Source organism: Alexandromys fortis, unplaced genomic scaffold, assembly GCF_014885135.2.
Source record: "Alexandromys fortis isolate MF-2015 unplaced genomic scaffold, M_Fortis_MF-2015_v1.1 scaffold_40, whole genome shotgun sequence".
NCBI classification, from domain to species: Eukaryota; Metazoa; Chordata; class Mammalia; order Rodentia; family Cricetidae; genus Alexandromys; species Alexandromys fortis.
The window spans coordinates 7960572-7987494 of record NW_026067966.1 but is presented as its reverse complement, the minus strand read 5'-3'; the positions used below and the strand labels follow the sequence as shown (position 1 = coordinate 7987494).

The window sequence follows — 26923 nt, the reverse complement described above, 5'->3', positions numbered from 1 at the left end:
TTTTGTAAGAGCAATGATAATTAATTAGATTTAATTGGATTTCTGAGTTAGCTTAAAAGATACAGGTGGTTAAGACAATTAATAAAGATGATTACAAAAATGGTTTAAGTTATTCTGCCAATTGCTTCAATAAGAGATACAAAAATGACAAAAATGGTCTTAAAGCTATCTTTCCCCTTGTAAGATATGAGATTGCAGATGATAAAGAAAAGAATAAGGAAGATTCATGCATTTATAGACCCACAAATTCTGCCTACGGAAGAACAGGCTGATGACTACAGAAAGCAATTATGTCCACACACCCAAGGTTAGGCCCGAGTTCCTTGGTCATGTAGCTTACAGAATTAATCACAGGTCCCAGTATACACCTTGAATAAACAAAGTTGTGAATGGAAATTAAATGGTTCTATTGTGTGTAAAGAAAAATAGATGATTAGCTGACCACTAAGTTAAAGTTCTTTAGGGTAGAATTTGGTAATAGAAATCGGCTATACTGAACTCCAAACAGCTGCTCGCCAGTGTAAAAAACCTGCCTGAAATATACTGAACTTGCTTAAAACCTTGCTAATCAGTAAAAAAGAACCGTTGCTTTAGGGTGAGGACGTTATGGTGGAAAAACTCATACAAAGAAAAATGTTTAACTACTTGTGGGTTTCTAAGGAAAACATGTAACTTGTGATCTTAATATAATTTTTCTAATGTAAAGATTTTAATTTGTTTTTAGAAAATATAACTTATGGTTGTAAGGTAATCTTTTCTTGCATGGAAATCTTTGTATTAGGAGGTATAAAAGCAATAAGAGAAAATAAGAGAAAGAGAGAAGGAAAAATGTAGAAGGGGAAACATCAAGGAAGAAATAGAAGGAGAACATCAAGAAAGATATAGGAGAACACCTAGAAAGAAGAAAAATGAAAATATCTTGGTAAAAGAACAGAACAGAATCAGAACAACTAGCAGAGAGAAAAATCAAATGACGAATTAAACTTTGGCTCTCAGATGAAGTTCCTGTGCATGCCTGTGTGCCTGTCTAGTAGTTTGCCTGCTCTACATTTCCTCCCCAGTACCCCTGACCCGTTGGGGTCAGGGGCTCTTCGTATCAATAACAAAATTACATAATTTCCTCTTTCCCTTTCCTAACTGCAAGCCTTCCCATACAGCCTTCATTGGTTTATTTCAAATCCATGGAAGTTTTTCATTAATTGTTACCAAATATATGTATGTGTATACATACATAATATATATTACACAAGCATACCTATTTACTACATGATATATAGATATATGCCTAAATGCATAAGTGCTACCCACTTATGCTATATAATGCTACTTGTATGCATTATTCTCAGGATTTACCATCTGGCCTTGGATAGCCATTTTTGGTTAGGAGAAAATCCATTAAATTCTTCACTTTTAGGACTAAAGGAAGTAATCACAATGGTGCTCACTACAGATTTACATTATTAAAACATGATTGGAATAAATTCCGAGAATAAACCTGCTTGGAAAATTAGTTTGACTATATTGAGACTAACTAGAAATGATTATTCAAAAAGCCAATTTTGGAAAATAATCAACAGAATAATAAATTGCCAAATGACTCATTCAAACAGTGGAATACCCTTTATTTAAATTCTAAGTTATTGTTCGTCAAATTCAAAGACCTCTCACTGATAGTTAGCTTTAGGTTGTTTCTTAGGAAAAAAAAAAGTATGGTTGGGTAAGGAGTCTATAAAGGAAAAGAAAGTAAATCTCCAAAAATTAAAAATATGAACCAATTCAGACCCATAAGAGTTACAGGACACCACAGGAAAATCCACAGAATCAACTAACCTGTGCTCATAGAGTCTGAACTGGCAATCATGGATCCTCCATGAGTCTGACCCAGGTCATCTGCATATGTGTTATGGTTGTGTAGCTTGATGTTCTTGTGGGACATAACAGTGTGAGTAAGGGGTATCTCCGACGTTTTTGCCTGCTCTTGAAATCCTTCATCCCCTACTGGGTTGCCTCACAAGCTTAATATGAGAGGAGGTGCCTCATCTTATAGCAAGTTGATAGGCCTTGGTTTGTTGATATCTCTGGGAGGCTTGCCCTGTTTTGTAGAAAAAGAAAGTGGAGGCGCAGATGGTGGGAGGAACTGGGAAAACAGGAGGAAGAAAAACCTGTGGTCAGGATGTAATGGATGAGTGGATAAATAAGAATTTATAAAACAAGATCACTGATAATTCATACTACTCCAAATTTTTGCCTCACACTTATTATGAAACAAAGAATGAAGAAAGAATTATTTCAATGTGTATTAACTCAAACCAGTATATACCAACACATTATTTACAGATCTGTGTATCTATCGACTCTTCACAATAGTGTATATCATACTGTCCTCAGAGAGGTGTATATAAACAGTCTTTCTTCTCCACCCAACTTAAGTTCTTCCAGGGCTCTGCGGATCTGGACTGTCTCAGTCTTCTGAGATTACTGACCCATGTAGAGTGACGCTTTCTTGGCAATGATAAACATGCCACACAGATACTCTTCAGTGTTCCATTTGCATCATAGCTACACCATATCACACACCTAAACAAAGTCACATGACTCAAGTCTACAATAATGGAACAGAAAAAGACTCTACCAGTAGGAGGCTATAGCAAGACATGCAAAATCTGTTGAAGAGTAAATTAAGACTGATTTATATCTGCTATTAACTTAGTATTATTTTATCTCTATAAGGGAAATTTATTTCACAAAATAACAATCTTCCGATTATGCATTTATATAGTCATCCTTCAAAGATGATGACAGTGTGATGTTTTAAGTCACAGTACCTAAAATAGATAATCTTAGAAACTTTCGTGTTTTCATCCTGTCTACAAACAGAGGAAATGATGCCCAAAGTAGACGATGTGTGTATATATATATACATACACATAGCTCATCTTTACTAGCAAATCTACTCAGTGGGAAACAAATGGGGGATGTTATTATTACCTACAGTTTTAGTGATGAAGCAGCATGCCATTCTAATAATCATTTAATAATAAGAGGTTATTCCAATGCTGTTTTCTGAAGAGAAGGGGAATTTGTAGACAGAGAAAGCCTGGGACTATGTACTGCAATGGGACAGCAGGCTTTTCCATCAGTGATCATCCATTCTGTCACATAGACCTATAAAGAGCTCACAACTCTATAGTCTCAGCTTTCCAAAATGTCTGCCTTATGTTCGACAATACTTGCTCAAAGTTACCAGGGAAGGAATGAGAAAAAGAAGAAAAAAAAACAGTAAGCACAAAAATCCCCAATACAATTAATGCTTAAATATATTTACTGAGTATTTACATGGTACTGACAATGTCTGGCTCCAACAGAGCTAATGAATGCTTTATTTTTAAATGGATGACAGTATTGTGCTTAAATGGATGGCTTTACAGCTTAATACCCACTGCAAAGCATATAAGAGAAGCACATCTCTCTTGGATTCCATGAATAATAGCTGTTTATGAGAAAAATTAGCATATGGATGAGCCAAAGCTGTGGGAGAGACTTTGATAAACATAGGCTTTGGTAACACGTGCAATGTTTTATTTTAGATTTGAGGCTTCTCAAAACACTATTATGGATGCATGATAGGACTTCAGAAATTTCAAAGAGCTGTGATTACTTTTAAAGACACAGAATTCCAGTAAAATTAAGAGAAAGTTCCTCAATTTGTCATATTAAAGATGTAAAAAAAACATTTTTACAATTGTCCAAAGTTTTATCATTTATGTTAACATTGTCTTTCTCCCAGTACTAGCTTCTAAAAATAGAAAGTTTACAAATAGAACCCATGTTAACCCTTTTTGGTTATCTAACTTCATTTGTTCAGTAAAAAATTGAAAGTCATGTGGATAGAATTTGATTTTTCTACTTTTATAACTGTATGGGAACTATCTAGTTAGTAACAGATCATTTTTCTCAAGTTGTGTGTGAAGAGAGATGGGGAAGAGACAAAGGGAAAGAAATAACAAAGCACAAGGGCAGAACAGAGCAAGAAACAGGTGACTAAATCAGACCCAGCAAAAAAGAGGATTTCTATGCTTTTATACTCTGTGGACAATTAGTAACCATAGTGATGATGGTACCTGCCAACTCACAGCACTATGAAAACCATCTTAATGAAATTTGTATATGATTGTATAGACATAAATAAAAAGGAGGATGAAACCAGCTCGTAAAATGGGAAGTGAGTCATGCTGATGAACACCCCTCCTCGGTGGTAACCTTACTTGCCTGGTCTTCACACAACCAGAGTCCTCCTTGGCCATTTTCTCTTTTGAGAATTCCTCTCATTTGCTGCTTTTCCAGTACAGAACGCCAGATCTCTCTGCTGCCATTTCATTACAGTACCAATTCTAAATTGTGGTTAAAGTCAGCGCTTCCCAGTTTGCTCTGCTAACTCAGTTCTCTACGGTTACAATGACGACCAGACTTGGGTGGTACAATGGCGCCACCCAGCGGCCATTACACGTACTGTATTCTTATGGCTGGAAATACTTGGCAGAAGAAAAAAATAAATAAATAAACCAGGTAAGGTTTATTTAGGTTCACAGTTTTGGAGGCACAGCCAGAAAACAGGCAAGGCAAGGCAAGAGTCATGGCAGCTGGAGAATGTAGCAGAGACTCCTCACATGACACAGCCCCAGAAGGTGAGAACGTGAGAAAACAGCATAAATGTACCAAAGACTCCCAGCCTCAGGCTCCAGAGCCTGGCAGGTGACGCCCCTAATACTGGTGTGGTCATGAGTCATGTGATCAAGTATTCACACTCTACTTTGTGTTTTGCTTTCTGTCTTCTTCTTGTATGATGCCTTGAGTTTCTAGGATTTGTGATAAAGGCCTTGCCTGACAAGTACAAAGTAATGGATGTTATTTCTGGAACTTCCAAAAAGTCAAGATTAATGCTCAGACACTCTTGACCAAGGTCCCTCCTCTTCCTCATTCTGATATAGATATTAAACAAATAGTTTTGGGCATTAGCTACTCCATCCTTCCTTCCCCGTCCCTCCCTCCTTCCCCCCTCCATGTTTCCTCTCCTCTGTCTTCTATCTATTTAAATATTTTTTATAATTATTCATGGTGGGGAAGAGGTAAGATACATGCCTCAGAATGTGTATGGAGGCCAGAGGACAAATTTCAAAAGTCAGTTGGTTCTTTCTTCCCACCATGTGGGTTCCAAAGACCAAATTCATCTTGTCGGAGTCCATAGTAGGTGCACATCATAGTAGGTGTACATATGGACTGAGCCGTCTTCATCTCAATTCCCTTTGGTCTGCCATAGGTTGTAAATGTTAAGACTTTCAGCATACAATGTTGGTATAAATATGCTTTTAAATTATTTGAAAACATTCTCACTTAAAGAAAACATCAAGAGCCAGACCTGGACTGTCAATAAAGACCCTTTGTCTTTCTGTCCCCATTGACTACATACTTAAAAAAACTAGGATTTAGTAAAGAGATATACTGGGTTAGGAATATGATTCCATCACACAGAACTGCTTAGCATGCACAAAGCCTTAGATTTCACCTCCAATATAAATAAACATAAATAACAAACAAATAAAGTAAATTTACATGTTTTGCTTTTGATTTCTTGTCTTAGAATTTCAAATTGCAAAGACACAATCAAACCAAAAGAATTTCTCACATAGTTAGATGAAGATAAATATTTCATAAAATTATTTTATAAAAAGACAATAATATTCTGCTGCCAAGAGCCTGCATGCAGTGCACATCTCCAAGTATCCCACACTATGTATATTCAATGTTGTTGCAAAACTCACTACTGTTTGGCTGTCTTATGCATTGTACTGTTTATTCTAATGGCTAAAATCTTTTGAACCACTTTCCTGATTTTCTTGCCATTCACCCTCTGAACTCCTGTGCAAATAAGATATCGGTAGAGGATGCTGGGATTAGTAATAATGAACTCAGCAGCAAACACCTTGACTTGTCACTCAGCATTACTGTCACAATAACACCCTTTCTCCAGGCAAACAACACTCTCAAACTCTACAGAGCATTGGCAGTTGCTTCTTGTCTCTGAGTGACAGTCACTTTCTGATCCACAGCGCAGGGCAGCAAACACAAGAAAACCCCTAGTTTTCTCAAATACACCTGCCTTCCCCATCGCCAACGTTTCCAGACACTGTTAAAAAATATAATTCAATATCAAATCACTATGTTCTTGAAATAAATCATTCCCATTTTCATGACTGAACCCTGTATTTCTGTACCAGTTGGCTCTATGGCCTCTAAGAGACATAGCTGGTGATAAGGTTCAATTATTTAGGCACATATCAATGACATAGAGCATTTATAATAATAATAATAATAATAATAGGACTACTGGATATAGTTAGAAGGACAAGTTTTCCCTCATAAATATATTAAATAACTAAACCCTATCTCAGTCACAATTGAACACGTATGTTAATGGAGTAGCAGTTCAGTGTAGACTAACATATGATCCACAAATCTTAGTATAATTATCACTGGGCACTTAATAAAAAAAAATAGCTTTTAATTTAAATAGTGAATTTTAGCACTAATTCTTTTATTTTTAAATTAGATTTTTATTATTGCCATTATTATTACTATCACTATTTACTCCAATAGCTTTTGAAACAATGGTTGCAACCTACGATGATTACTCCATAGACAGACTCTGAGAAATGGTAAATACTTACATTATCTAGTGACATAGCACCATCTCATGGAGTATCAGAGAAATGTCAGGAAAGTGTGTCACTGTGCTACTTGTACTAAACATCTGAAGTGTTGGGGTACAATATCTAAATTCTACTTTTAAAATGCTCACGATGTGCTGCTTCTCCTTAATTCAAATGAAAGCAAGCTTGAAAGGACCTATCCTTACCTCACAAGGAAACAGGCCATCTGAAATCAAGACTTCCTTTAATATAAACCAGAATCTCGGATTTCAATGAAATGTTGCACATGTGTATGATGTCAAAATACATATTTCAGCACAATATTTTTTTTTGTTTTAAGAATCCATTTCTGAGCCTAGTGAAGTAAAACACACCTGTAATCCCATCACTCGGGAGGATACAGCAAAAGTTGTGTTTTCATGTCAACCTGAGCTACAGGCTAAGACACTATGTACACTCTAGAACATATGCACACGTACATGCATACCTCGTGTATAACCTTTTATGTAACCTTTCCTTCAGGACTTTTTGATATTTAATAAAAAAATGAAAAAGTATTTTTATGTATGGAAATACTAAGATCCTAAGTTTAATACCAAATTGTGAAGGTGAAAAAAATTTTGAACATTGTGTTCAGTTCTTGACTCCCAAGTACAAGAGTAGAGTCATAATCAGAGTAGCTGAGAGATCATAATACAGAATACCATTTCATTTATTTACCTTCAGAGGGAACAAGCAAAGGCTGTGCTGGAAGCTCTGATAACACCAAGAAGAGTGTTGAAGAGTGCAAAGGGCTCTGGGAAAGATCTGGCTTACACTTCGTTTCTGTAATCTTAGACATGGATGAGCTCTGATGAGCCAAAGATATATCACAGGGAGATAGTTTGTTACATGATATTCTCTCTCTCTCTCTCTCCATGACTATTATCATCAACCCTGTATTTGTTTTATATTGTCGTGATGGGAAGGGTTTATTTCCTCTTACATCATACTGTCCTCCATGAAGGGAAGTTGGGGCAGGAACTTGAGGTGGAAACCAAAGAGAACCATGGATAAATACTGCTTACTGAGTTCTTTATTGCTTGCCTTCTGTTTCTATACAATGGAAGACCAGCTGACCATGAGTAGCAACACCCACTGTGGACTGGATTGTCCCACACCCATCATTATTCGAGAAAATGCTCTCACAGACTTGCCTACAGGCCAAACTGATGGAGACATTTTTCTTGAGATTCCCCCTTCTCAGATGACCGTAGTTTGTGCTAAGGACAAAATAACTAACTGACACAATCATCATCATCTTCACCACCATCACTTTAAATGAAACTAGACTTGTTTCTAGTGAATCATAGGTTTCTAATTATAAATTTGATTCTCTTTAGAAATTTAATATGCCAGTGGATGTTAATAATGTGGTATGAGTTAAAACTCAATCCTGGAACCTCTGTTTTGCATTTGAATTTTTATCTGAGGTGCAGAAATGCATGAAATGTATGGGTTTAAAACTCATTAACAGCCCAGGGTACTCATGCAAGGATGGTTAAAAGTAATCTAATAGGTCCTGCCAAGTCTTGTATGTCAAAGAGGCAACGGAGCTTCACTTTACAACAAAAGATCAATAGGAAGAAATCCCCGTGACTCAAGACTTTTTATACTTGATGAGACTGCTCTATGGCACAATAGTAGAAAATTCTGGTCCATGTTTCTTTTAAACATTGAAGAGTCCAGGTTGGCTAGACCAGGAACATTCTGTCCTTTCTTATTTTTTTATAGGAATAACCTGTTCTAATAGCTAATACTTTTTCAGGAATAATTGTTAACATACAAAATAACACAAATTTATACCATGACCATGGAGAAGCAGTCTTTCATCTTACAATACAAATTTGAGTTTTATGACAATATATTTTTTCAAATCCAAAAGTACTGAAATCAACATTGATATTCACCACTGTATGGTCATGTCAATTGGTTGCCTCACCACATAAAGTATACTTCTCAAGCTCTGATTTCAAACACCAGGCCATCACCCAGACTTCAACAGCACTCCATCCATGGCCCTGTGTTTCTTACTCTTTGGGCTCCATATCTCCAAGTACTTTTTGGACTCTAAAACTCTAGTTGTCCAAGTAGGAGCAAGGCATTCACCACAGAACTTTACACTTTGTACAGATAAAGCCATGGATGCAATATGCTATAAAGCTATTGGTCTCCCATCCTCCACACTGCCCCACTGCTTGGACTCCCGACATCCATCTTCCATGCTGTGATGCCCCATTCCTACCATTTGCTCTCTTTGGCTCAGCACACCCATTGTTCTCACTGGGTTCAATGACTGGGTTCAAACCTCTATCCAACATGGATGTCCTCCTTTCTTCTCTTAGATCCATCACCAATAGCAACACTGTATTCTTTGTGTGGCTCTGGAATGATTAGTACTGGAACAGTCTTCAGGAGTCAAAGGAGAGGGCAGAAAGAGAAGAGAAAAGAAATGGGAAGCAGAAATTGGAAATGGTTGCTTATGTTTTCTAAAAAAGAACAGTCTGGATAGAACATATTAAAATGAGTGGTTATTCTTAAAACATATTTTGAAATCAGTTACACCTGAGCTTGAAATTTAAAATTTGGAAAAAAAGTGTGAATTTAATACTAATATGTAAACTTAAGTCGAAATACCTTGGTCACTACACCCCTCAAATTGTACACGGAAATATAACAGTTTTAGAAATACATTCCTGCCTTTTTGGAAAGTGGATCTCCTCTGTACTTCTACCACTTTGGTAATTTAATGTGAGCTGACACAGAAGAATGGTAGAAATTGAGACAGGCTTTAATACTGTCTGGTACTGAAAACCACACAAACACAGAAGGGTGCTAGCTCCTAATAAAGTATAAAAATGGTGCAAATTAGTCTGAGATAAGGGAAGGAATCTTCCTCAGGATCAGCAAGGGTGTTGTTTTATAAGCTTGTCTATAACACTTAGAAAGTAAAACTTATCACAAAGATAATGTTGTAAAAATCATATGATGTTACTAAGATCACTTGTAGACCACGGTCTGTCAGATAGCAGTAGATTACTACTGGAGCAATGGAAGATACATATAAATGCTCAGTAGGTAAGTAGTTGTTGTTGACTCCAATTCATCTGAACACCGTCTGTTCTTCTTGTAAATGTTTATCAGTTTCTATCCACTACAGACTGTTTTGGTAAAATGCATGAATATGCAGTATAATTTTGCATGAATGCATGAATGCGATTATGCCCTAGTAGTTTATTTTTATTTTATCTCCTTTTGGTATAATATGGACAATACAGATAAGTTCAAAGCGTTTCTAAATTTGGAAATGGGGAAGGAAGAGATGATCTAGAACACAGTAGCAGCTCAGGGCAAGCTCACTTTGGGTCAGATTCTCACACGATAGCCTCACAAGTGTTCACTTTAAAGCAACGTTCCGTACAATTCTGTTGGTTTGAGTCATGGCAAGATGAGCAGGTCTAAGTGCTGAGCACGGTCCCCAGTGCTCATAGCAAGTGACAGCCTTACCTGGCAGGGTGACATTGCAGAGACACGTTTACAGGCCAGAGTCAACAATACACAAGTTCTGCATTATTCTGTGGGTTTTGCTTTGTCTTGTTACTGTTCTGCTATAGATGCATCTAGTTCGTTAAATCTGCCTTAAATTTTAAGTATTTTGCAAATGTCTTAATTTTAAGTTGTATTTACACAAACATTTAAAGGCACAGTTCTAAAGAGAAATTAATATTAGTTATTGGGGAGAATGTTAAATGACACCATCACATAGTGCCATTTATTGATAAATTAATTTGTTTGAGTTTTGTTGCATTGGCAAATAATAAGTGAGAATCATAGAAAACACCATTATACTTCTGTTTGTAGATACCTCGAGAAGTTAGAATCCCTAGTCTTGTTATTGATATGATCCCTCTACTAGTTTACAGTATGATTAAAAATAAGCCACATTAAAGTAAATGTTAACAAGAGTTCTGAAAATGATACGTCTTTGGTCACACAAGTCACCTGCTACCTACTAGCTCTTATCCACCCTTCATGGAGGTATGTGTCATGGAGGAACTTAATCTGGTAGATCCCTTTCCAGAAGACAGTGCAAGCTTCACCAGCAGAGGGAGCTGCTCCTTAAGAAAGACCTCCCTCCTCCAGGTGTGCTTTTCCTCTTCTGGCTCCTACAGTGTTTACCTGGCAAAGTGGGACATCCAGGTGAGCTCACCCCAGGGAAATTCGACAACACAATGTGGACAGCTTCCCAGAAAGTTCTGCAGATGGCATGACAGCTTGACAGCAAGCTCATCAGCACCTTCATTGATAGCTTCCAACAAGAAAAAGTGTTACACACACACACACACACACACACACACACACACACAAAGGAGGGAGGGATTGAGAACCTATTCTCTTAGTACAATTAATTTAGACCACAAATTCTTGACAAAAAAAAATCCTACAAAATTCAGAAAAATTAAAATATCCCTAATGACCATGTTTTTTTTAAAAAATGTTTTAAGAGAAATATTTAAGTCTTTGCAACAGAAGAAAATGAAACTACAAGATAACAAGTATTTTTCCTAGTTACCTCTAAGTCTGCTATGAATTCCTGGTAGCCTCTTTGAGGAATCTGTCTAAACTGTTTTGCATCCATTTACCTGATTACAGGTGGCTGAGTTGGAGTCCTTGAGCTTTCAGTTGTAGTGAATTTATGAAGAGCCAGCATGCATTCTGAAAATGCAATTTCAGGAAGCTTTTGTAATAATGTTGGAGGAGAGTTCTAATGAGAGTAGAATCTAAGTTACAAAGTATCATTTGGAAAGATGTACTAATCTAGATTTGTAATGCCTATCTTGTTCCTCAAAATTCTAAACAGCATAGTGCTAATAGTCTAACAACATAGTCAGTGCCACATAAGCCCATGAGTGTCAGTAAAAATGACTTATTCCATAATGTCCCTGGCATTTCTCTACCTAGAAAATAAGTTTCCAAGGATAAGGATGTAGCTCAAGGATAGGGTACTTGTTTAGCATATAGGAGGTCTTATATTTAACCCCTAGGCTGACTCATTTATTCATTTATAAATAATTAAGTAGCTGTCCAAATACTGACATTTATTTTACTCTCCTTATGCAATTTGTTCAAATATATATTCATTATTTTAAATCAATTGATACTGTAGAGTCATCTTTAAGCCAGTGTTAAAATTTAATGGCTGTACAAATAAATAGTGATTTAAAACACAACCCACTAAAGGGAGTGTGCAGAGAGCTTTTTGTGGTTGTTGTTTCCTTTTCTCTAGCAGGAATCTCCACTTGGGAACAAACCCTGCCTTATGGATCAGCTTTCTCTGTTACCATTACTATTTGCTTGGTCCCATCTCTAGGTTCTCTCCATTCTGTCTAAAAATGTCAGGAGTCCCCAAACCTAGCAAGCACAAACCCAGAGTCAAGACAACCACAGTAAAATACCTCACTCAACCTGCATCAGCTTGAGTTACCTAAAAATTCATCAGGCAACCCTAAAATGAGTCAAATCAGATAAAAAGCAAGGAGTCACATGGTAGAGTTACTTTTCATCCTAGAATAAATTGTGCAATATAAGATTTATTTTTCATATCCCCATTTATTGACTTGTTCATCAACAGACTTCTTTCTAGCTTGGAAGTTATGGGTCCTTTGATGTTAGACATAATGCTTTATTCCAGATTATCATGGCTTCTCAAGCATTTCTAACCTGTACTACAATTTAATTATCATTTAGCTTGTTCTGATTCCTATCTGAGATCTCACTAAAATAACAGTGTACACATTTTAAAGGCACAAACCACCACTAAGTGAGAATGAGTGAGAAATAAACTGGAGTAGAATACCTATCAAGCATAGCAACATCTCAAAGATAATATTTAAAAAGTTATTTCAGCATCAAAAATATCAATCCCTTTGTATCTCACCCCAGGAACATTTGACATCTAATGGTAAAGATCTGCAATGTTGCTTTGAAAGAAAAGGTAACTATAGCCCATTGCTTAGTTGTGAAATGTACATTACTGAAGTCAGAGTTATGTGAGTTCAGGTTTGAGGTTTATACTATCAATGAAGTAAAACATTATTAAAATGTTGGACCTTGGGTATTGAAATAAAATAAAGCGTAAAATTTGTAACTGAAAAGGGGATGGTGATAAGGAGGATGATGAAGGGGAATAATAGAACACATTCAATTTATCAAATATGAATTAGAAGGTTTGGTATTTCAAGTTACAGAGGTGATCAGCTCAAGATTTGAGTAGCAAAAATTGGTACGCTGAAATAAAAACAAATTAAGATTAATATATCAAAACAATGCAGCATGTGCATCCCTGAGGCCTGTCAGATCAACAACTGCAAGAAAGCTACAATTTGTTTTTGCTTTGGTCATTTGTTTGTTTAAACAACAACAAAATGATATCATGAATGGATGGAACTGTGAAAAAAAAATCATCCTGAGTGAGGTAACCCAGACCCAGAAAGACAAACATGGTATTTGCTCACTTATAAGTTAATATTAGCTGTAATGCAAAGGATAAATCATGCTACAGTCCACAGATCCAGAGAGGCTAAGTAGTAAAAGGCCTGAGGTGAATTGGGTGGAAATGCATGGATCTTCCTGGGAAGGGGAAATAGAATAGATTTCAAGGGTGGGCTTGGGATAGGTGGGGATGGGAACAGGAAGGATCAGACAGGGCAGGGTGGAGAGTGAAATGGACATGGAGGGAGGGAGTACTGGCAAAGATGACTGGAATTAGGGGCATTTGGAGGGGGCGATGTGAAAACCTAGCGCGGTGGAAACTCTCTGGATTCTTCAGGGTGACCCTAGTAAAGTCTCCTAGTAATGGGGGATAAGGAGCCTGAACTGCCCATCTTCTGTAACCAGGCAAGGCTTCTAGTGGTGGGACTGGGGTGTCAACCCAGCCACAAAACCTTCAACTTACAGTTTGTCCTGCCTTCCAGATGTGTTGGTAGTGGTTAAGCAATGACTTGCCCAACCTGAGGCCCGTGACATGAGAGGGAACCCCTAACTGATACTGTCTGGATGGCAAACAACCAGAGGGGTAGCCCAGAGACCTAAGATAAAACCAAACATGACAGGTTAAAAAAAAGTCAATGAAATAGTTCATAATGATATTCAGCTACACTTAAAAGATTGGGGCCTAGTCCAGTCATCATCAGAGAGGTTCCATCCAGCAATGGATGGGAGGACATGCAAACCTACATTTGGCAATAGGCAGGGCTTAGGGAACCCATGGAAGAGGAGAAGGAAGGATTGTAGGAGCCAGGAGGATTGAGGACATCATAAGAACACAGTCCACAGAATCAACTAACCAGGGCTCATAGGGGCTCACAGAAAGTGAAGAGACAAGGAGCCTGAATAGGTCTGAGCTAGGTCCTCTGCACATATGTTATGATTGTATAACTTGGTGTTTTGTGGGACTCCTAACAGTAGGAGCTGGGGGCTGTCTTTGACTCTTCTGCCTGCTCTTGGTACCCTTTTCTTCCTACTGGGTTGCCTCTTCCAGCCTTGATATGAAGATTTGTGCCTAATCTTGTTGTAACTTGTAATGCTGGGCTCAGCTAATATCCTTGCAAAGTCTGCTCTTTTCAGAAGGGAAACAGAGAAGGAGTAGATTTTGGGGAGAGGAGAGATGCTGGGGTGGGGAACCGGGAAGAATGTAATGAGGGGAAACTGTAGTCAGGATGTAATGCATGAGAGAAGAAAAACAAACAGACAAACAACAAAACCCAATGATTCCAGTGTGGAAAAAGTTCAGGCAGGGCATGGTTGCATGTAGCAGAGGTATTTAATTCTTTCAAATACATATATAGGTCAATTGTGCTAATTGGTTCCAGGGCTAGAGATTAAAATCAAAGATTTATATATATTAAATACACAATTCTACCTTCAAGACACCCAAACCCTTTTTGGTTTTCTTAAAGGCTATCTTGAAGATTTAAGTGGGACTCAGCTTCAAAATGTCACCTTATTTGAATCTTATCTCCAACCTAAATCTTACAAGTTAGGGACCCCTGCCATTGGATGGTGTTCCAATGTCATGAAACTAAAAACAAATAAAAAACAGATTCTACAGCCAACTAAAGATTAAATATATGTATGTATGTATGTATGTATGTATGTATGGGGGAAATGCCTATATAGCGCTAGTCACAATTGCCCAAGTCAAAATATCCAAAATTGAAGGCTCAGAAGTTACTAGGGGCCTATAACCATAAGGATTAGAAACAATGGAGTCCCCTGAAACATTATGAAAATGTTAATCTGAAAAGCATTGAGTTCTGAAAGTGAGAAACATTGATTTCATATCAGCCTTCACAATGGTATTCTATAAAGCATTTTCCCACCAATTTTCAAAGTTCAATGAACAGTTAGTAATGTGGGCACAAGAACCTGAGTTGTCAATATGGGCTTAGTTATATTTGTAGAATTATTTTATCTTTTGCAATTCATCAAATTCTCTATACCTTGGCTTTTTCTTTTTTTTCTTATTTATTTATTTATTAAAGATTTCTGTCTCTTCCCCACCACCGCCTCCCCCAACCAAGTCCCCTTCCCTTGGCTTTTTCTTAAAAAATAACAGGTGAAATAACAGTTCCTACCATGGGATATTTTGTAAGCTTAAATAAGAAAACACATGTGAAGAACCTACAATCTCCTCTAGTTGATAGTCATATAAATTTCTTATTTAATTTCAAAACAAATCAAAAGGCCTTAAAGAAGTTAGAGCATTATTGTTCTCCAAATAATGAATCACAGAACTAAGGATCGCCTCCTTCCCAAATCCCCACTGTTTTTGTAATAAAATTAACTTCACAAATGACCCCAAAACTGTTCAAGTATGACCTTAAACAAAGGATGCTACCGCAGTTCAGGTTTCCTTTTAAAACAGTGTGTTTGTGTGTTTGCGCGCGCGCGCGTGTGCATGCGCCCAGGCATGTGTGCGGAGGTCACAGGACAACTTGCGGGAGTCAGTTCCAGGATTCACACTCAGGCCCTCCGACTTTACCTCTACCTGCTGAACTGTCACCGACCTGCAAACTCAGGTTTCTAACAGAGAACAACAATTGACTGTAGTAGATATTATTGTATCATCCTTTAAACACGTTTATATTTGGTAATCACTTTTTTTATACATGATATATTCAGAGAGATTAATTTTATGAGAAGACTAAATACAGCCTTCTTTCATATTACCCACAGGTACATACTCCAACCCTACATTTCTTTGTTTCACATAAGACTTTAAATCTGAATATATCAAGCACTAATATTCATTTCAGGAAACTTATATTCCATGTGCTTTCCATAAACCAACCTGACCAAATCTGTGTGCCTTGTTGAGTTATCAGTTTGATGCCCAGAGATGTAAGAATAACAAAAGCAAAATAACAATAGCAGAGAATATGGAAAACATGAATTTTATGAAGCCTGAGAGATATCATTTTTCCTCCAACACCTACCCAACTGTGATGTGGGAGGTTCTCCTGTACATGTGTTGCTTTTATTGGTTACTGAATAAAGAAAAAAAAATCTGTCTTGTGCCTGGCAGAGCAGAATATAGGTAGGCAGGAAAACCCAAACTGAATGATGGGAAGAAGGAGGTAGAGTCAGGAGACCCCATGTAGCCCTGCGGGAGACAGATGCGCAGGGAAACTTGTCACTGGGCCACGAGCATTGTGGTAAAATATAAAATAATAGAAATGGGTTGATTTAATACGTAAGAGCTTGTTGGGGATATGCTAGAGTCATTGGCCAAGCAGTGATTTAATTCATACAGTTCCTGTGTGGTTATTTTGGGGCTGAGCAGCCAGGAACAACAAACAAGCGGCCTCCTTAGAACACAGCAGCACACATAAAAAGATGGCCACTACAAGATTTTAACCCATAGTTCCTTGTTGTGCCAACGGAGGCGACAATGCCTTGCAAAGAGGCTGACTTGAAAAAGACTTGAAGTCGTTTGGTAGAAGGCTTTTTTAACACCAAAAGCTCAAGACAGGAGAGTAACCATGCTACCTGTAGAGGGCAACTGTGGCCCATCAGAATCCTGTTTTTAATCAGACACTGCCTTGGAAAGGAAGGAAAGCTGTGGCTGTGGGGCCAGGGGAGCCAACACTACCCACTCCTAACCTGGAAATCGATTGTCTAACTCCTGCTTAGCAACGATCCAGCACAGTCTTCAAATATATATACTGACTTAACTCAGAAATAATGAAATTCTTTCAGATAGCCTTTTTTGCTTTTGTCATAAAAAGTAAACAAAACCATTTTTAGAAAAATTAGACTGCAGTCCAAATTCTAAAAATTATTAAATCACAAGTAATTATATAAAACATTCACAGCAGGAAAGCCTTATTAGCTGTAACCAAAAGACCTATCCTACCTGAGGTACCAACACATTTAAGCTATGTCCTGTGTTTCTTCCTAATTAAACTAACACCCACGATTCATTTAATTGGCTTGCTTCCTAGAAATTAAGTAGCTGATAAAAATGTATAACTTTTGCATCTAACCAACCTGGTCTAAATCCTGCTTCTGCCACCTATTAAGTGGATGTTTCAAGTGGATAAAAATGTTTAGCTCAATGTAAGTGCAGAGAATTAAGTTCAACAAGCACTGTGTGATGTGGGATTCCACTCTGTATGCTGTGATTACCATTGGTTAATAAAGAAACTGTTTTGGGCCTATAGCAGGGAAGAACAGAAGTGTTGGGGGGGACTAAGCTCAATGCTAGGGAAAGAAGGCAGAGTCAGGAGAAGCCATGTAGCCCCACCAGAGACAGACACTGGACAGAACCTTACTAATAAGCCACAGCCATATGGTGATACACAGATTAATAGAAATGGGTTAAATTAAGATATAAGAGCTAGCCAAGTTTTTTTTTTCCCTGACATCTTAGGAAGGCTGCAGTGGTCGTCGCCACTCTCCAAACTTCATCATGCCGCCCAAGGATGACAAGAAGAAGAAAGATGCCGGAAAGTCGGCCAAAAAAGACAAAGACCCAGTAAATAAGTCGGGTGGCAAGGCCAAAAAGAAGAAGTGGTCCAAAGGCAAAGTTCGGGACAAACTCAACAATCTAGTCCTGTTTGACAAGGCTACATACGACAAACTCTGTAAGGAAGTGCCCAACTATAAACTTATTACTCCAGCCATGGTCTCTGAGAGACTGAAGATTTGCGGTTCCTTGGCCAGGGCAGCTCTTCAGGAGCTCCTTAGTAAAGGGCTTATCAAGCTGGTTTCAAAGCACAGAGCCCAAGTAATTTACACCAGAAACACAAAGGGTGGAGATGCCCCAGCTGCTGGTGAAGATGCATGAACAGGTTCAATCAGCTGTACATTTGGAAAAATAAAACTTTATTAAATAAAAAAAAGAGCTAGCCAATAGGAAGTTAGAGCTAATAGACCAAGCAGTGGTTTAATTAATACAGTTTTATATGGTTATTTCATGACTGAGCAGCAGGAAGAAACAAGTGGTCTCCTACAACACATGTAGTTAGCTAACTTTCCTATTGCCATGTTAAACACCATGACAAAACAACATAGAGAAGCAAGTTTGTTTGGAGCTTGCAATTGCAGAGGGTTAGGGTCTTTAACAAGGGGCAGAACAGCAGCAGGTGGTTGACATAACCACTGGAGCTGGATGCTAAGAGTTCACATCTTGAACCACAAATAGAAAACAGAGAGGGAGAAGGAGAGAGAGAGCCCTGGACACAGCACATGCCTTTTAAAATCTCAAACCCATCCCTAGTGACACATTTTCTCCAGTGACATATCTCTTAAGTATCCCAAACAGGCCTACTGATTTTGAAGGGATTTGTTGGTTGGTTGGCTGGTTGGCTGGTTGGTTGGTTGGTTGGTTGGTTGGTTGGTTGGTTGGTTGGTTTTTTCAAGACAGGATTTCTCTGTAGCTTTAGAGCCTGTCTTGGAACTAGCTCTTGTAGACCAGGCTGACCTCAAACTCACAGAGATTTGCCTGCCTCTGACTCCTGAGTACTAGGATTAAAGGTGTGTACCACTACCACCTGGCAAAGGTTTACAGTTTTATATATAAAGCTTGTGTTTTGGCCAATGGCTGAGCAGAGCAAAGCCATTTATAGAGAGAGCAGGCAGAGTCGGGGAGACTCCGTGTAGCTGCCAAAGGAGGCAGGCACCATGTAACAGCTCAAGAAGCAAGAGGTAACAAACCATGAGCCTTGTGAAAAAATATAAATTAGTAGAAATGGATTAATTTAAGAAGTAAGAATTAGTTAATAAGAACCCTGAGCTAATAGGCAAACAGTATTGCAATTAATGTAGTTTCTGTATGATTATTTGGGTCTAGGTGACCAGGAAATGAACAAACAGTCTGTTTACAAAACCTTGTTTTCAATGTGAAGTTCATATCCTTCTTATAGGAGCTGGATCCCATCTATATAAAATAATTTGATACTGGAACAGAGCCTGGTGTCTATTCTACCATTGTCTTCACTACCATGAAGAATTTCAGAGCTCACTTGAAGACTGAGGCTAAAAGAACGTCTCTACCTTCTTGCTCTACAGACCCCCATGTCTTTTGATGGGCATAAACCACAAAACCTACGACAATTCACTCAAGAGCACAGCTGATGCATTTTGTACCTCCAGTTGCCTAGCCTACTACCTGGCTAAGCTCACCCACATGACCTCGCTATTTTGGAAGGGTTTTTGAGCACAGTCACATTATAACCACACCCAGAAGACAGAAGACAGTCCCTCTGGGAAAGTGTGGTATGAAAATGCTTGTGGAGCTTCTTACTAGAGCAATCCTGCACCCACTGGCACTGCCAACATTCTGGGCAAGGTAATTCCGCTGAAAAGGAAACTCGTTGGCAAGCTCTTCCACATGCATACTCCCAATATGTCTTAAATATTTTATCTTTTAATCTACTGCTGAGTTTTTGACAGGTTTGTCATACCACAACGCCTAACTGACACACCCTCTCAGACTAGAGCCAGCACTATGCCATACCAAAAGTAATTCTGGTTTGTCACACCAGGTACGGGAGAAGTCACGCACGTCATTCCCTCAATGACCTTGAGAGTGTATAATGATTTCCCTGTCCCACTGTAGGCACCCTCTACCCTTGCAACCACGTCCCCAAATAAAATACAATAAAATTTAAGAGAAAAAAAAAACAAAAGGGAAAAATTAATCACACCATGGAAGTTATAGTGGGACACAGGAAGTCATATAGTAAAACCTTTTGTCCACACACCTTTACTTGTAAGTGTTCATTGCAATGAGTCATTGGTCTGGTTCGAAGCCTCTCTGAGTTCTGATACACTATCGATGCTGGGTCCCCACGACGCTGAGTTATCACTGAGACTCCTTTTGTATATCCTGTTGTTGCCCTGTGTCATGGAGATCCTGCAGCTTTTGAGTCTACAGAGCTGGTCTCTTCACGCACTCTAGGATATCATTGATGGGGTGGATGTTGGGGTGGGCCAACTCATCCCCCTGGCTCTGAGCCTGGGTAATTGCAGGGTTTATTAGTTCACTGGCTCTCCTCTATCTTCACAACATTCCAGCGTTGCCCTGGTGGTGAGTTCACCCTTGTAGCGATGAGCAAGGGGCAGGGCCAGTTCTCTTACTTTTAAGGCCTCAGGGTCAGCTTTCCCACACTTATACCATCAGGGTGTAGCAACAGCTCTACTGTATTGACCAGGCAAGGTTCAGGGTCCACCCTCCCAAGTACCGCAGCTGATGAGGGGCAGGGGCAGCTCTCCCACTCTTATGACCTCACGGCCAGCTCTCCCACCTGTCTCAGGTATAGAGTGTATGGGGCATCTCTCCTCCTCCCATGCCACCATATAATGTGGTCAGATATCTCATGGTCACATTCTTAGACAGGCTGACCACGACCCTGTCAACAGAGTCAGCTCTGCTATTCTGGCTAGATGAGGTGCAGGACCTGCTTTCTTGAATGTTGTAGCTGGTAAAGGGGAGGGTCATCTCCCTCACCAGCTGGAGGCAGCAGGGGTGAGGAAAGAAGGCATCTTTCCCTTGTCCCCACCACCACACCACAGGCAAATGAGACAGTACCAGCTACGCCCTTTCACACTCTCAAGGCTGGCTCACCCATGGCCCTGTCTACAGGGTCAGTTCTATTGTGGTGCCAAAGCCAGTCACAGGGCCGGTTCTCATTAGTCCTGAAGTTGGTGAGGGGTTGGGTCAGGTCCCCCAACTGCTGCAGTTGGTGAGGGGTTGGGTTAGGTCCCTCACCTGCTGCAGTTGGTGAGGGGTTGGGTTAGGTCCCTCACCTGCTGCAGTTGGTGAGGGGTTGGGTTAGGTCCCTCACCTGCTGCAGTTGGTGAGGGGTTGGGTTAGGTCCCTCACCTGCTGCAGTTGGTGAGGGGTTGGGTTAGGTCCCTCACTACATGGCAAGCGCCACCTGCTCTCCCATTTCTACACCCTCAGGGCCAGCTTGCCCTGCCCCTGCAAACAATCAGCTCTGTTGTGCTGCATAGATGATGTGTAGGACCTTCTCTCCTGTGTGCTTCAGTCAGTGGTGGGGATGGGGGATGGGACAGGACCAATTCTCCTTAGTGTTACAGCCAGTAAGGGAGCAGGGCCAACTCTGTACAGACCTATCTTTGGCCTTTGGTCGTATCAGAAGCCATAGACATCAACAGAGACCATAGTTGCGGAAGGGCCATGAACCCAGACATGGGCCATGGCAGCATCCCAGGCCCAGACATCACCATGGCCCTGGGTAGCAATCAAGCCACCAATGTCAGCTCACACCTCACAGCTTTTGCCTCTTCAGACATGCCTCTGTGAACAGGACATGAGCCATTTTCTCTGTTTCTCCTTCTCTGTACCACACCACACATTTGTTTACCATAATAGTGCCAATCTTCTCAGTGCTTTGCGGTGCCAGGCAGGTGATTTGTCCTCAGAGCCTGGGGCAGACTGCCCTGGGCTTGTGTGTGGGTCTCCTTGTCCTGCACAATCCTCTTCCCAGAAGACTCTGTCTTGTGTCAAGTTGACAAAAACACATGCCAACACATGGACACAGGTAGAATAACAGCTTTCATGGCATATTTACATATAACATACTTTGATCACAAATTTTCATCAACTTACCCTCATTTATTTCTGCAAAACAGCTAAAGATTACTGCCTTTTCCTTTATTATCGTCTCCCACTTCTCCTTTCCTCCCTCCCTCCTTCCCTTCCTCTCTATTCCTTTTTTTTCTTCCTTCCTTCCTTTCTTTCTTTCTGATAACACAAAGAAGAGAAAGAATTTCATGTTTGTCTTTTGAGTCTGGCTCATTTAACATAATTATCTCTACTTGCATCAATTGTCCTAAACATTATATAATATTGCTATTCTTTATGGCTGAATGACACTCATTGTGTGTATTCAGCACAAATTTTTTATTCATTTGTCAGCTGATGAATTTTTAGGCTGTTGTGAACAGTGATGAGACAGGAAGCACTGAGCAAGCATGCGTCTCTAGAATAATAAGCTGATTTACACCCTTCTGGTGCAAATGTTCAAGTTGTATTTATTTGTTGTGGTTCATAGGTGTCACAGTCAGGCCGAGCTATCAAGTGCTCCCCCACCTTGGCATTTTGTACAGTGTTTTCTGATACCATGGATGCTAGACTTCTGGAAGGAGGTTTTCAGGTTAGTTCCAATTCAAATCATCCAAGAAATGTGCTCTAAATGAAGAAGAAGTCTATAGAGTGGGAGAGAACCTTTGCCAGTTTTATATCCAACAGGGGGATAATATGCAGAATATATAAATCATTCAAAAATTAGAGTCAATAAAGCAAATGACCCAATTAAAATGGACTATGGATCTGAATAGAGAATTCTCAAAAGCATAAACAAATAAATAAAGCATGTGTGTGGGGTCATCTAGTAGAGCATGGGCAACTTACCATTGACTATGCCCCAAAAGTAAGGTGATTATCCCTCCCTAGATAGCCATCAACTGTCGACAGCTCTTCAGATAGGAGTGAAGACTTTCAATCCCTTCCCTCAGTCTGTGCTGGGATCTCAACTGGTCTGGTCTTGCACAGGAATAGAGCAGGTAACTATAACTGCTATTTAGTTAATGCGTGTAATAGTCAGGTCATGTCCAGAACACATCATTCCGTTGTTTTTTTTGTTTTTGTTTTTGTTTTTTGTTTGTTTGTTTGTTTGTTTTAAGAAAGTCTCTCCCAGTGCATTGACATAGCCATTTTTCTTAAGTATAGACATGATTTTCCTGGAATGGATTTGAGAGACACCAATCTCCCCTTAATTTTTAAAATTACAGATTATATTGAATTCTTTCATATCATCCTAAACTGTTTGCAACTTTTTCTTGTAAAAGAGAGGATCAGTTTTTTTTTAACACAGTTAAACAAGTAAAACTTTATCACAAGAACTTCCTAGTTCTGTTTCACTAGATGAGCTAAGGCTTCAGAGTCTTGTTTGAATATGTAAGGTTACTTCTTCAGAAGCAGATCCTGAGAAGAAAATCTGTGTGCAAGAAATTTTGAAAAGAAGTATTCAAGGTGTGTGAGTCACTGAAGAGACAAAGTCTGATCTCTGGAAGAAGTTCTTATGGATATCTCCAGCCTGATCTCACAGGGGAACTCTGCGATGTGAGGTACATCACAGAACTCTCTGCACCTGTGAGGAGGGGACTGAGGTCAACATTCCCTCATGAAGGTGGTGGCCACAGAAATGAGGCCCAGAGCAGTGGGCTGAAGATAAAGTTTGGGCCTGGCTACTGGAAGCATGAAGAAGCAAGGGGTGGAAAGTGTTTAGTTTAAAGGTCAGAGGAGGAAAGGAAGGCCCAGAGGGAGAGATGAGGTGACGCTCCAACCTTACCTGATGTAATTATCCTCATCTTAATTGCAGAGCTAGAGCACATTTAGAAACATTCTGTGCAGAAACTCAAGTCTATTGTGTTTTCTTTCTCATTGCTGCCATACGCAATACAGCCAGAATTCATGTGGAGAAACTGACAGATTTTATAATAAGTGCATGATTACAGCAGAGCATTGCTGATTCTCCTCTCCATTGTGTGAAGCCCATGAGCACAACCAGAAGATAAAAGAATGCAGGAAGAAATAATAAATTAATAACAAAATTTATTACCTGTCACATGCTAGAGAACACTATAATTACCACTCCTCCCCCCCCCCCAAAAAAAAAAAACCCATAGCTTGCTTCAGCCAAGGGAGCTGAATACCTCATTTAGGGAGTGGTTCTTCACGTTCATATAAGAAAACATTTCAGGAGTGGGGATATGTATGATATACACCTTAGGTGTACGGTATAAGTGTGCTAAGTTTAAGGTCATACATAGGTCAAGAAGGAAATATGGCAGGCATATTGTTGGATGCTCTTAGCTCAAAGTCATAGGTGCATGTTCAAAAGGCTAAAACGAAGACAGGAACAATTACAGACATTCATAATTTGAGTCATAACAAAATGATACCCAGGATTGATGGCAGCAGACATTATCTGCTTCTTTTGACTAGAAAGGTTTCAGATGAAACCAAAAGAAAGAAAGAACAAAGGGGCACCAACGAGCAAAGGAAATTCCCCAATGCTGCCTGCCGCACTAAGATACTAACAGTAGAAACTGGTTTGTATTAAAAACTATACATGAACATAGGATGATACTATAAAAATAAGAATGAACATTGTTGTCTTTGGAATTCTGAGGTGAAAATAGACTTCTATATATCAGAGAGCACAAGTATGTGAGGCAAATTTATTAACTTTAGATATAAATCTTAAGAAAATCAGATTGGTAAATATATTCACAGACAAAGGTAAGTGATAAAAGCATGAAAATATGCTTTTGGTAGCAAAATAATTGATGGTTAAGATAATTTTCATGATTCTCTTTTGAGTTAGCTAAAAGAAATGGATCAAAATGAAAACTGTCTAAAAGGAATCAGAAAACTATGTCCAGTGGAGGAAATTCGATCTCTAACAATCATTTAAAGAGATGCACAGCTTCAATGATAGTGAAAGACACGTAAAGCAAGGTGCTACATGAAGGCTATGAAAGCAGCATTAAGTTTAAAATCAGAACAGAAAGCATGTGGAGAGAAATAGAAGCCATTTGCCCCAGAGGCAGAAGAGCAACTGGTAGTTAAGAGCAATCTGACAGTTTCATGATGGCCAGACCACAGCACTCCTCAAATTACCCAGCTTTTGCTCAGGAAACTACATCCCAGAGAAAGGTACTACTTACAAGCACAAGCTTACTTCTGACACACTTTCATACTGTTTTTCTTATATATCACATATTCAACGTGACACAGGGACCTACACTGAAAATTAATCTATTTTATGTGTTTACTATAAATCACGCCTTGTGTCACATGTTATGCATAGACATCATAGTTTCTTCTGAGAGAGAAGGGAAGAAAATTTTGTTTTTGTGGAAACTGCAAGCGATGTTAGGGATCAAGGCTTTTCTGGTTTTGTGAGAATTTGTACTACTGAATTTATTGATTTTTGTTTTTGAGGTTGACAGATCTCTGGGGGAATACGTTGCGCTATGATGGCATTTCACTGTGATCTCCAAAAGCTCAAGGGTGTCTTCTAACCCAGTGCCTCCTGTATTCGGTTCACTGGCCTGTGAAGAATGGCTTAAGTTTTTCAGGAGCCGACTGGCCTGTTTTTCTTCAGTGTGACATTTGTTATCTTGATTTTGGCATATATGTTCAATTCAGAGTATCTGAATATGTTCTGTATATGTTATCCTCACTATTCATTGTATTAATTGATTTTTTATTATCTTGCTTGAAGATTGATTTGTATTCAATTTGATAGAAATAAACGTTTTTCTGCTTGAAGCAAAAAAAAAAAAAGTTCAGAAAGGTAAAAAACTCAATCTCCAGGAAGTCCCTAAAACTGACCAGTTTCACTTGACCATCTCCCTGCTGGAGAAAGCAATAAAAGCTGAGGGTCTCTTTCAGCTGGAAGGGAAACTGAACTGCAAAGAAGACTCTGAGAGCAGACCAGCTGCTCAGAAGAAGAGAAATCAGCTGAGCTGCCTGGAAGAGGTTTAGACTAGAGACACTGGGAAAGGACACTCTCCAAGGTTTCCCAGTTTTTCTTATCTTACACTCTAACAGGGATGGGCCTTGGAGATGCAACTCAACTGTCGCTGGGTCACTTCTTATCCTGTAAATAACCCTTTTAGTGTATTCTTGTAAGTAGCCTCAATAAAACTCAATTCACCAAATTGGACTTTGGTGATTATATATATATATATATATGAATATATGATGGGTTTTTGTTTTTATATATAAAAGTAGAGTGTAGCTTTGTCTTCATACTCATTCAGTAGTTTTATATCTCCATATATGCATTGTAACATCTTCATATCTATCAGATAAATAGATAGATAGATGATAGATGATAGATAGATAGATAGATAGATAGATAGATAGATAGATAGATAGATGATACATGTAGTTTAATGTCTTCAAGTGATTTTGTATACTTTATTTTTTCACATGGCATATGTGATATCTGATTTATTCAATATGACAAGTCTTTTCTTTGGGGCTTGGAAGTATAGCCACACTTTTAATTCAGTAGTAGTTGATAGTAAAACTTTGGGGGTAATAATTTCTTTACACAAGAGTATTAGTCTAATATTAATTTTCTTTCAAGATTTATGTTATCAATATCATTTAGTCACCTGACTCCATTTATGAATAGATGAAATAGAAAATATTTAAATAAATAAGACAGATATTTAGGTGCATATTTTTGAAGTATTTTTCATTCATATTTTTCATTTCTGATGTTGAGTATAAATTCTGAACCATATATACATTTCAAAATATTTCTTAAAAAAAACAAAAGATCATAATAAGAAAATCTCAGAGGGAGGGTTTCAGTGGGAGTTATAGAACTCACAGATGACTGGGCTCTGTATAGTAAGAATTAAATAAGCCCTGCTAGAGACAATAAAGGTTTCCAGTCTTTTCTGTAGACTACATCTCAGACATGTAGCAAGTGTCACTTTATACCTGCCCCAGGGATCTAATTTCCTCTGAACCATGGAGGAGCTGCAGGCTTAACCTAACTTGGCAGATCCCCTGCAGAAGGCTGACTCAGCAAATAGGTTAAGTCTCTGCTGGTCCTTTC

The 26923-nt window shown here is 38.8% G+C and overlaps 1 protein-coding gene across 1 annotated transcript; it reads left to right on the top strand.

The window, feature by feature from the left end:
- The first annotated feature begins 17690 nt into the window (after positions 1 to 17690).
- On the top strand, positions 17691 to 18116 carry LOC126508855 (40S ribosomal protein S25-like). The gene has a single exon (XM_050154315.1). The coding sequence runs from the start codon at positions 17719 to 17721 to the stop codon at positions 18094 to 18096; it is 378 nt and encodes a 125-aa protein (XP_050010272.1). The 5' UTR covers positions 17691 to 17718; the 3' UTR covers positions 18097 to 18116.
- Positions 18117 to 26923: the final 8807 nt, after the last annotated feature.

Bases quoted from the DNA above. Each gene is read 5' to 3' on its own strand.
- LOC126508855 (XM_050154315.1), top strand. From the start codon at position 17,719: ATGCCGCCCAAGGATGACAAGAAGAAGAAAGATGCCGGAAAGTCGGCC.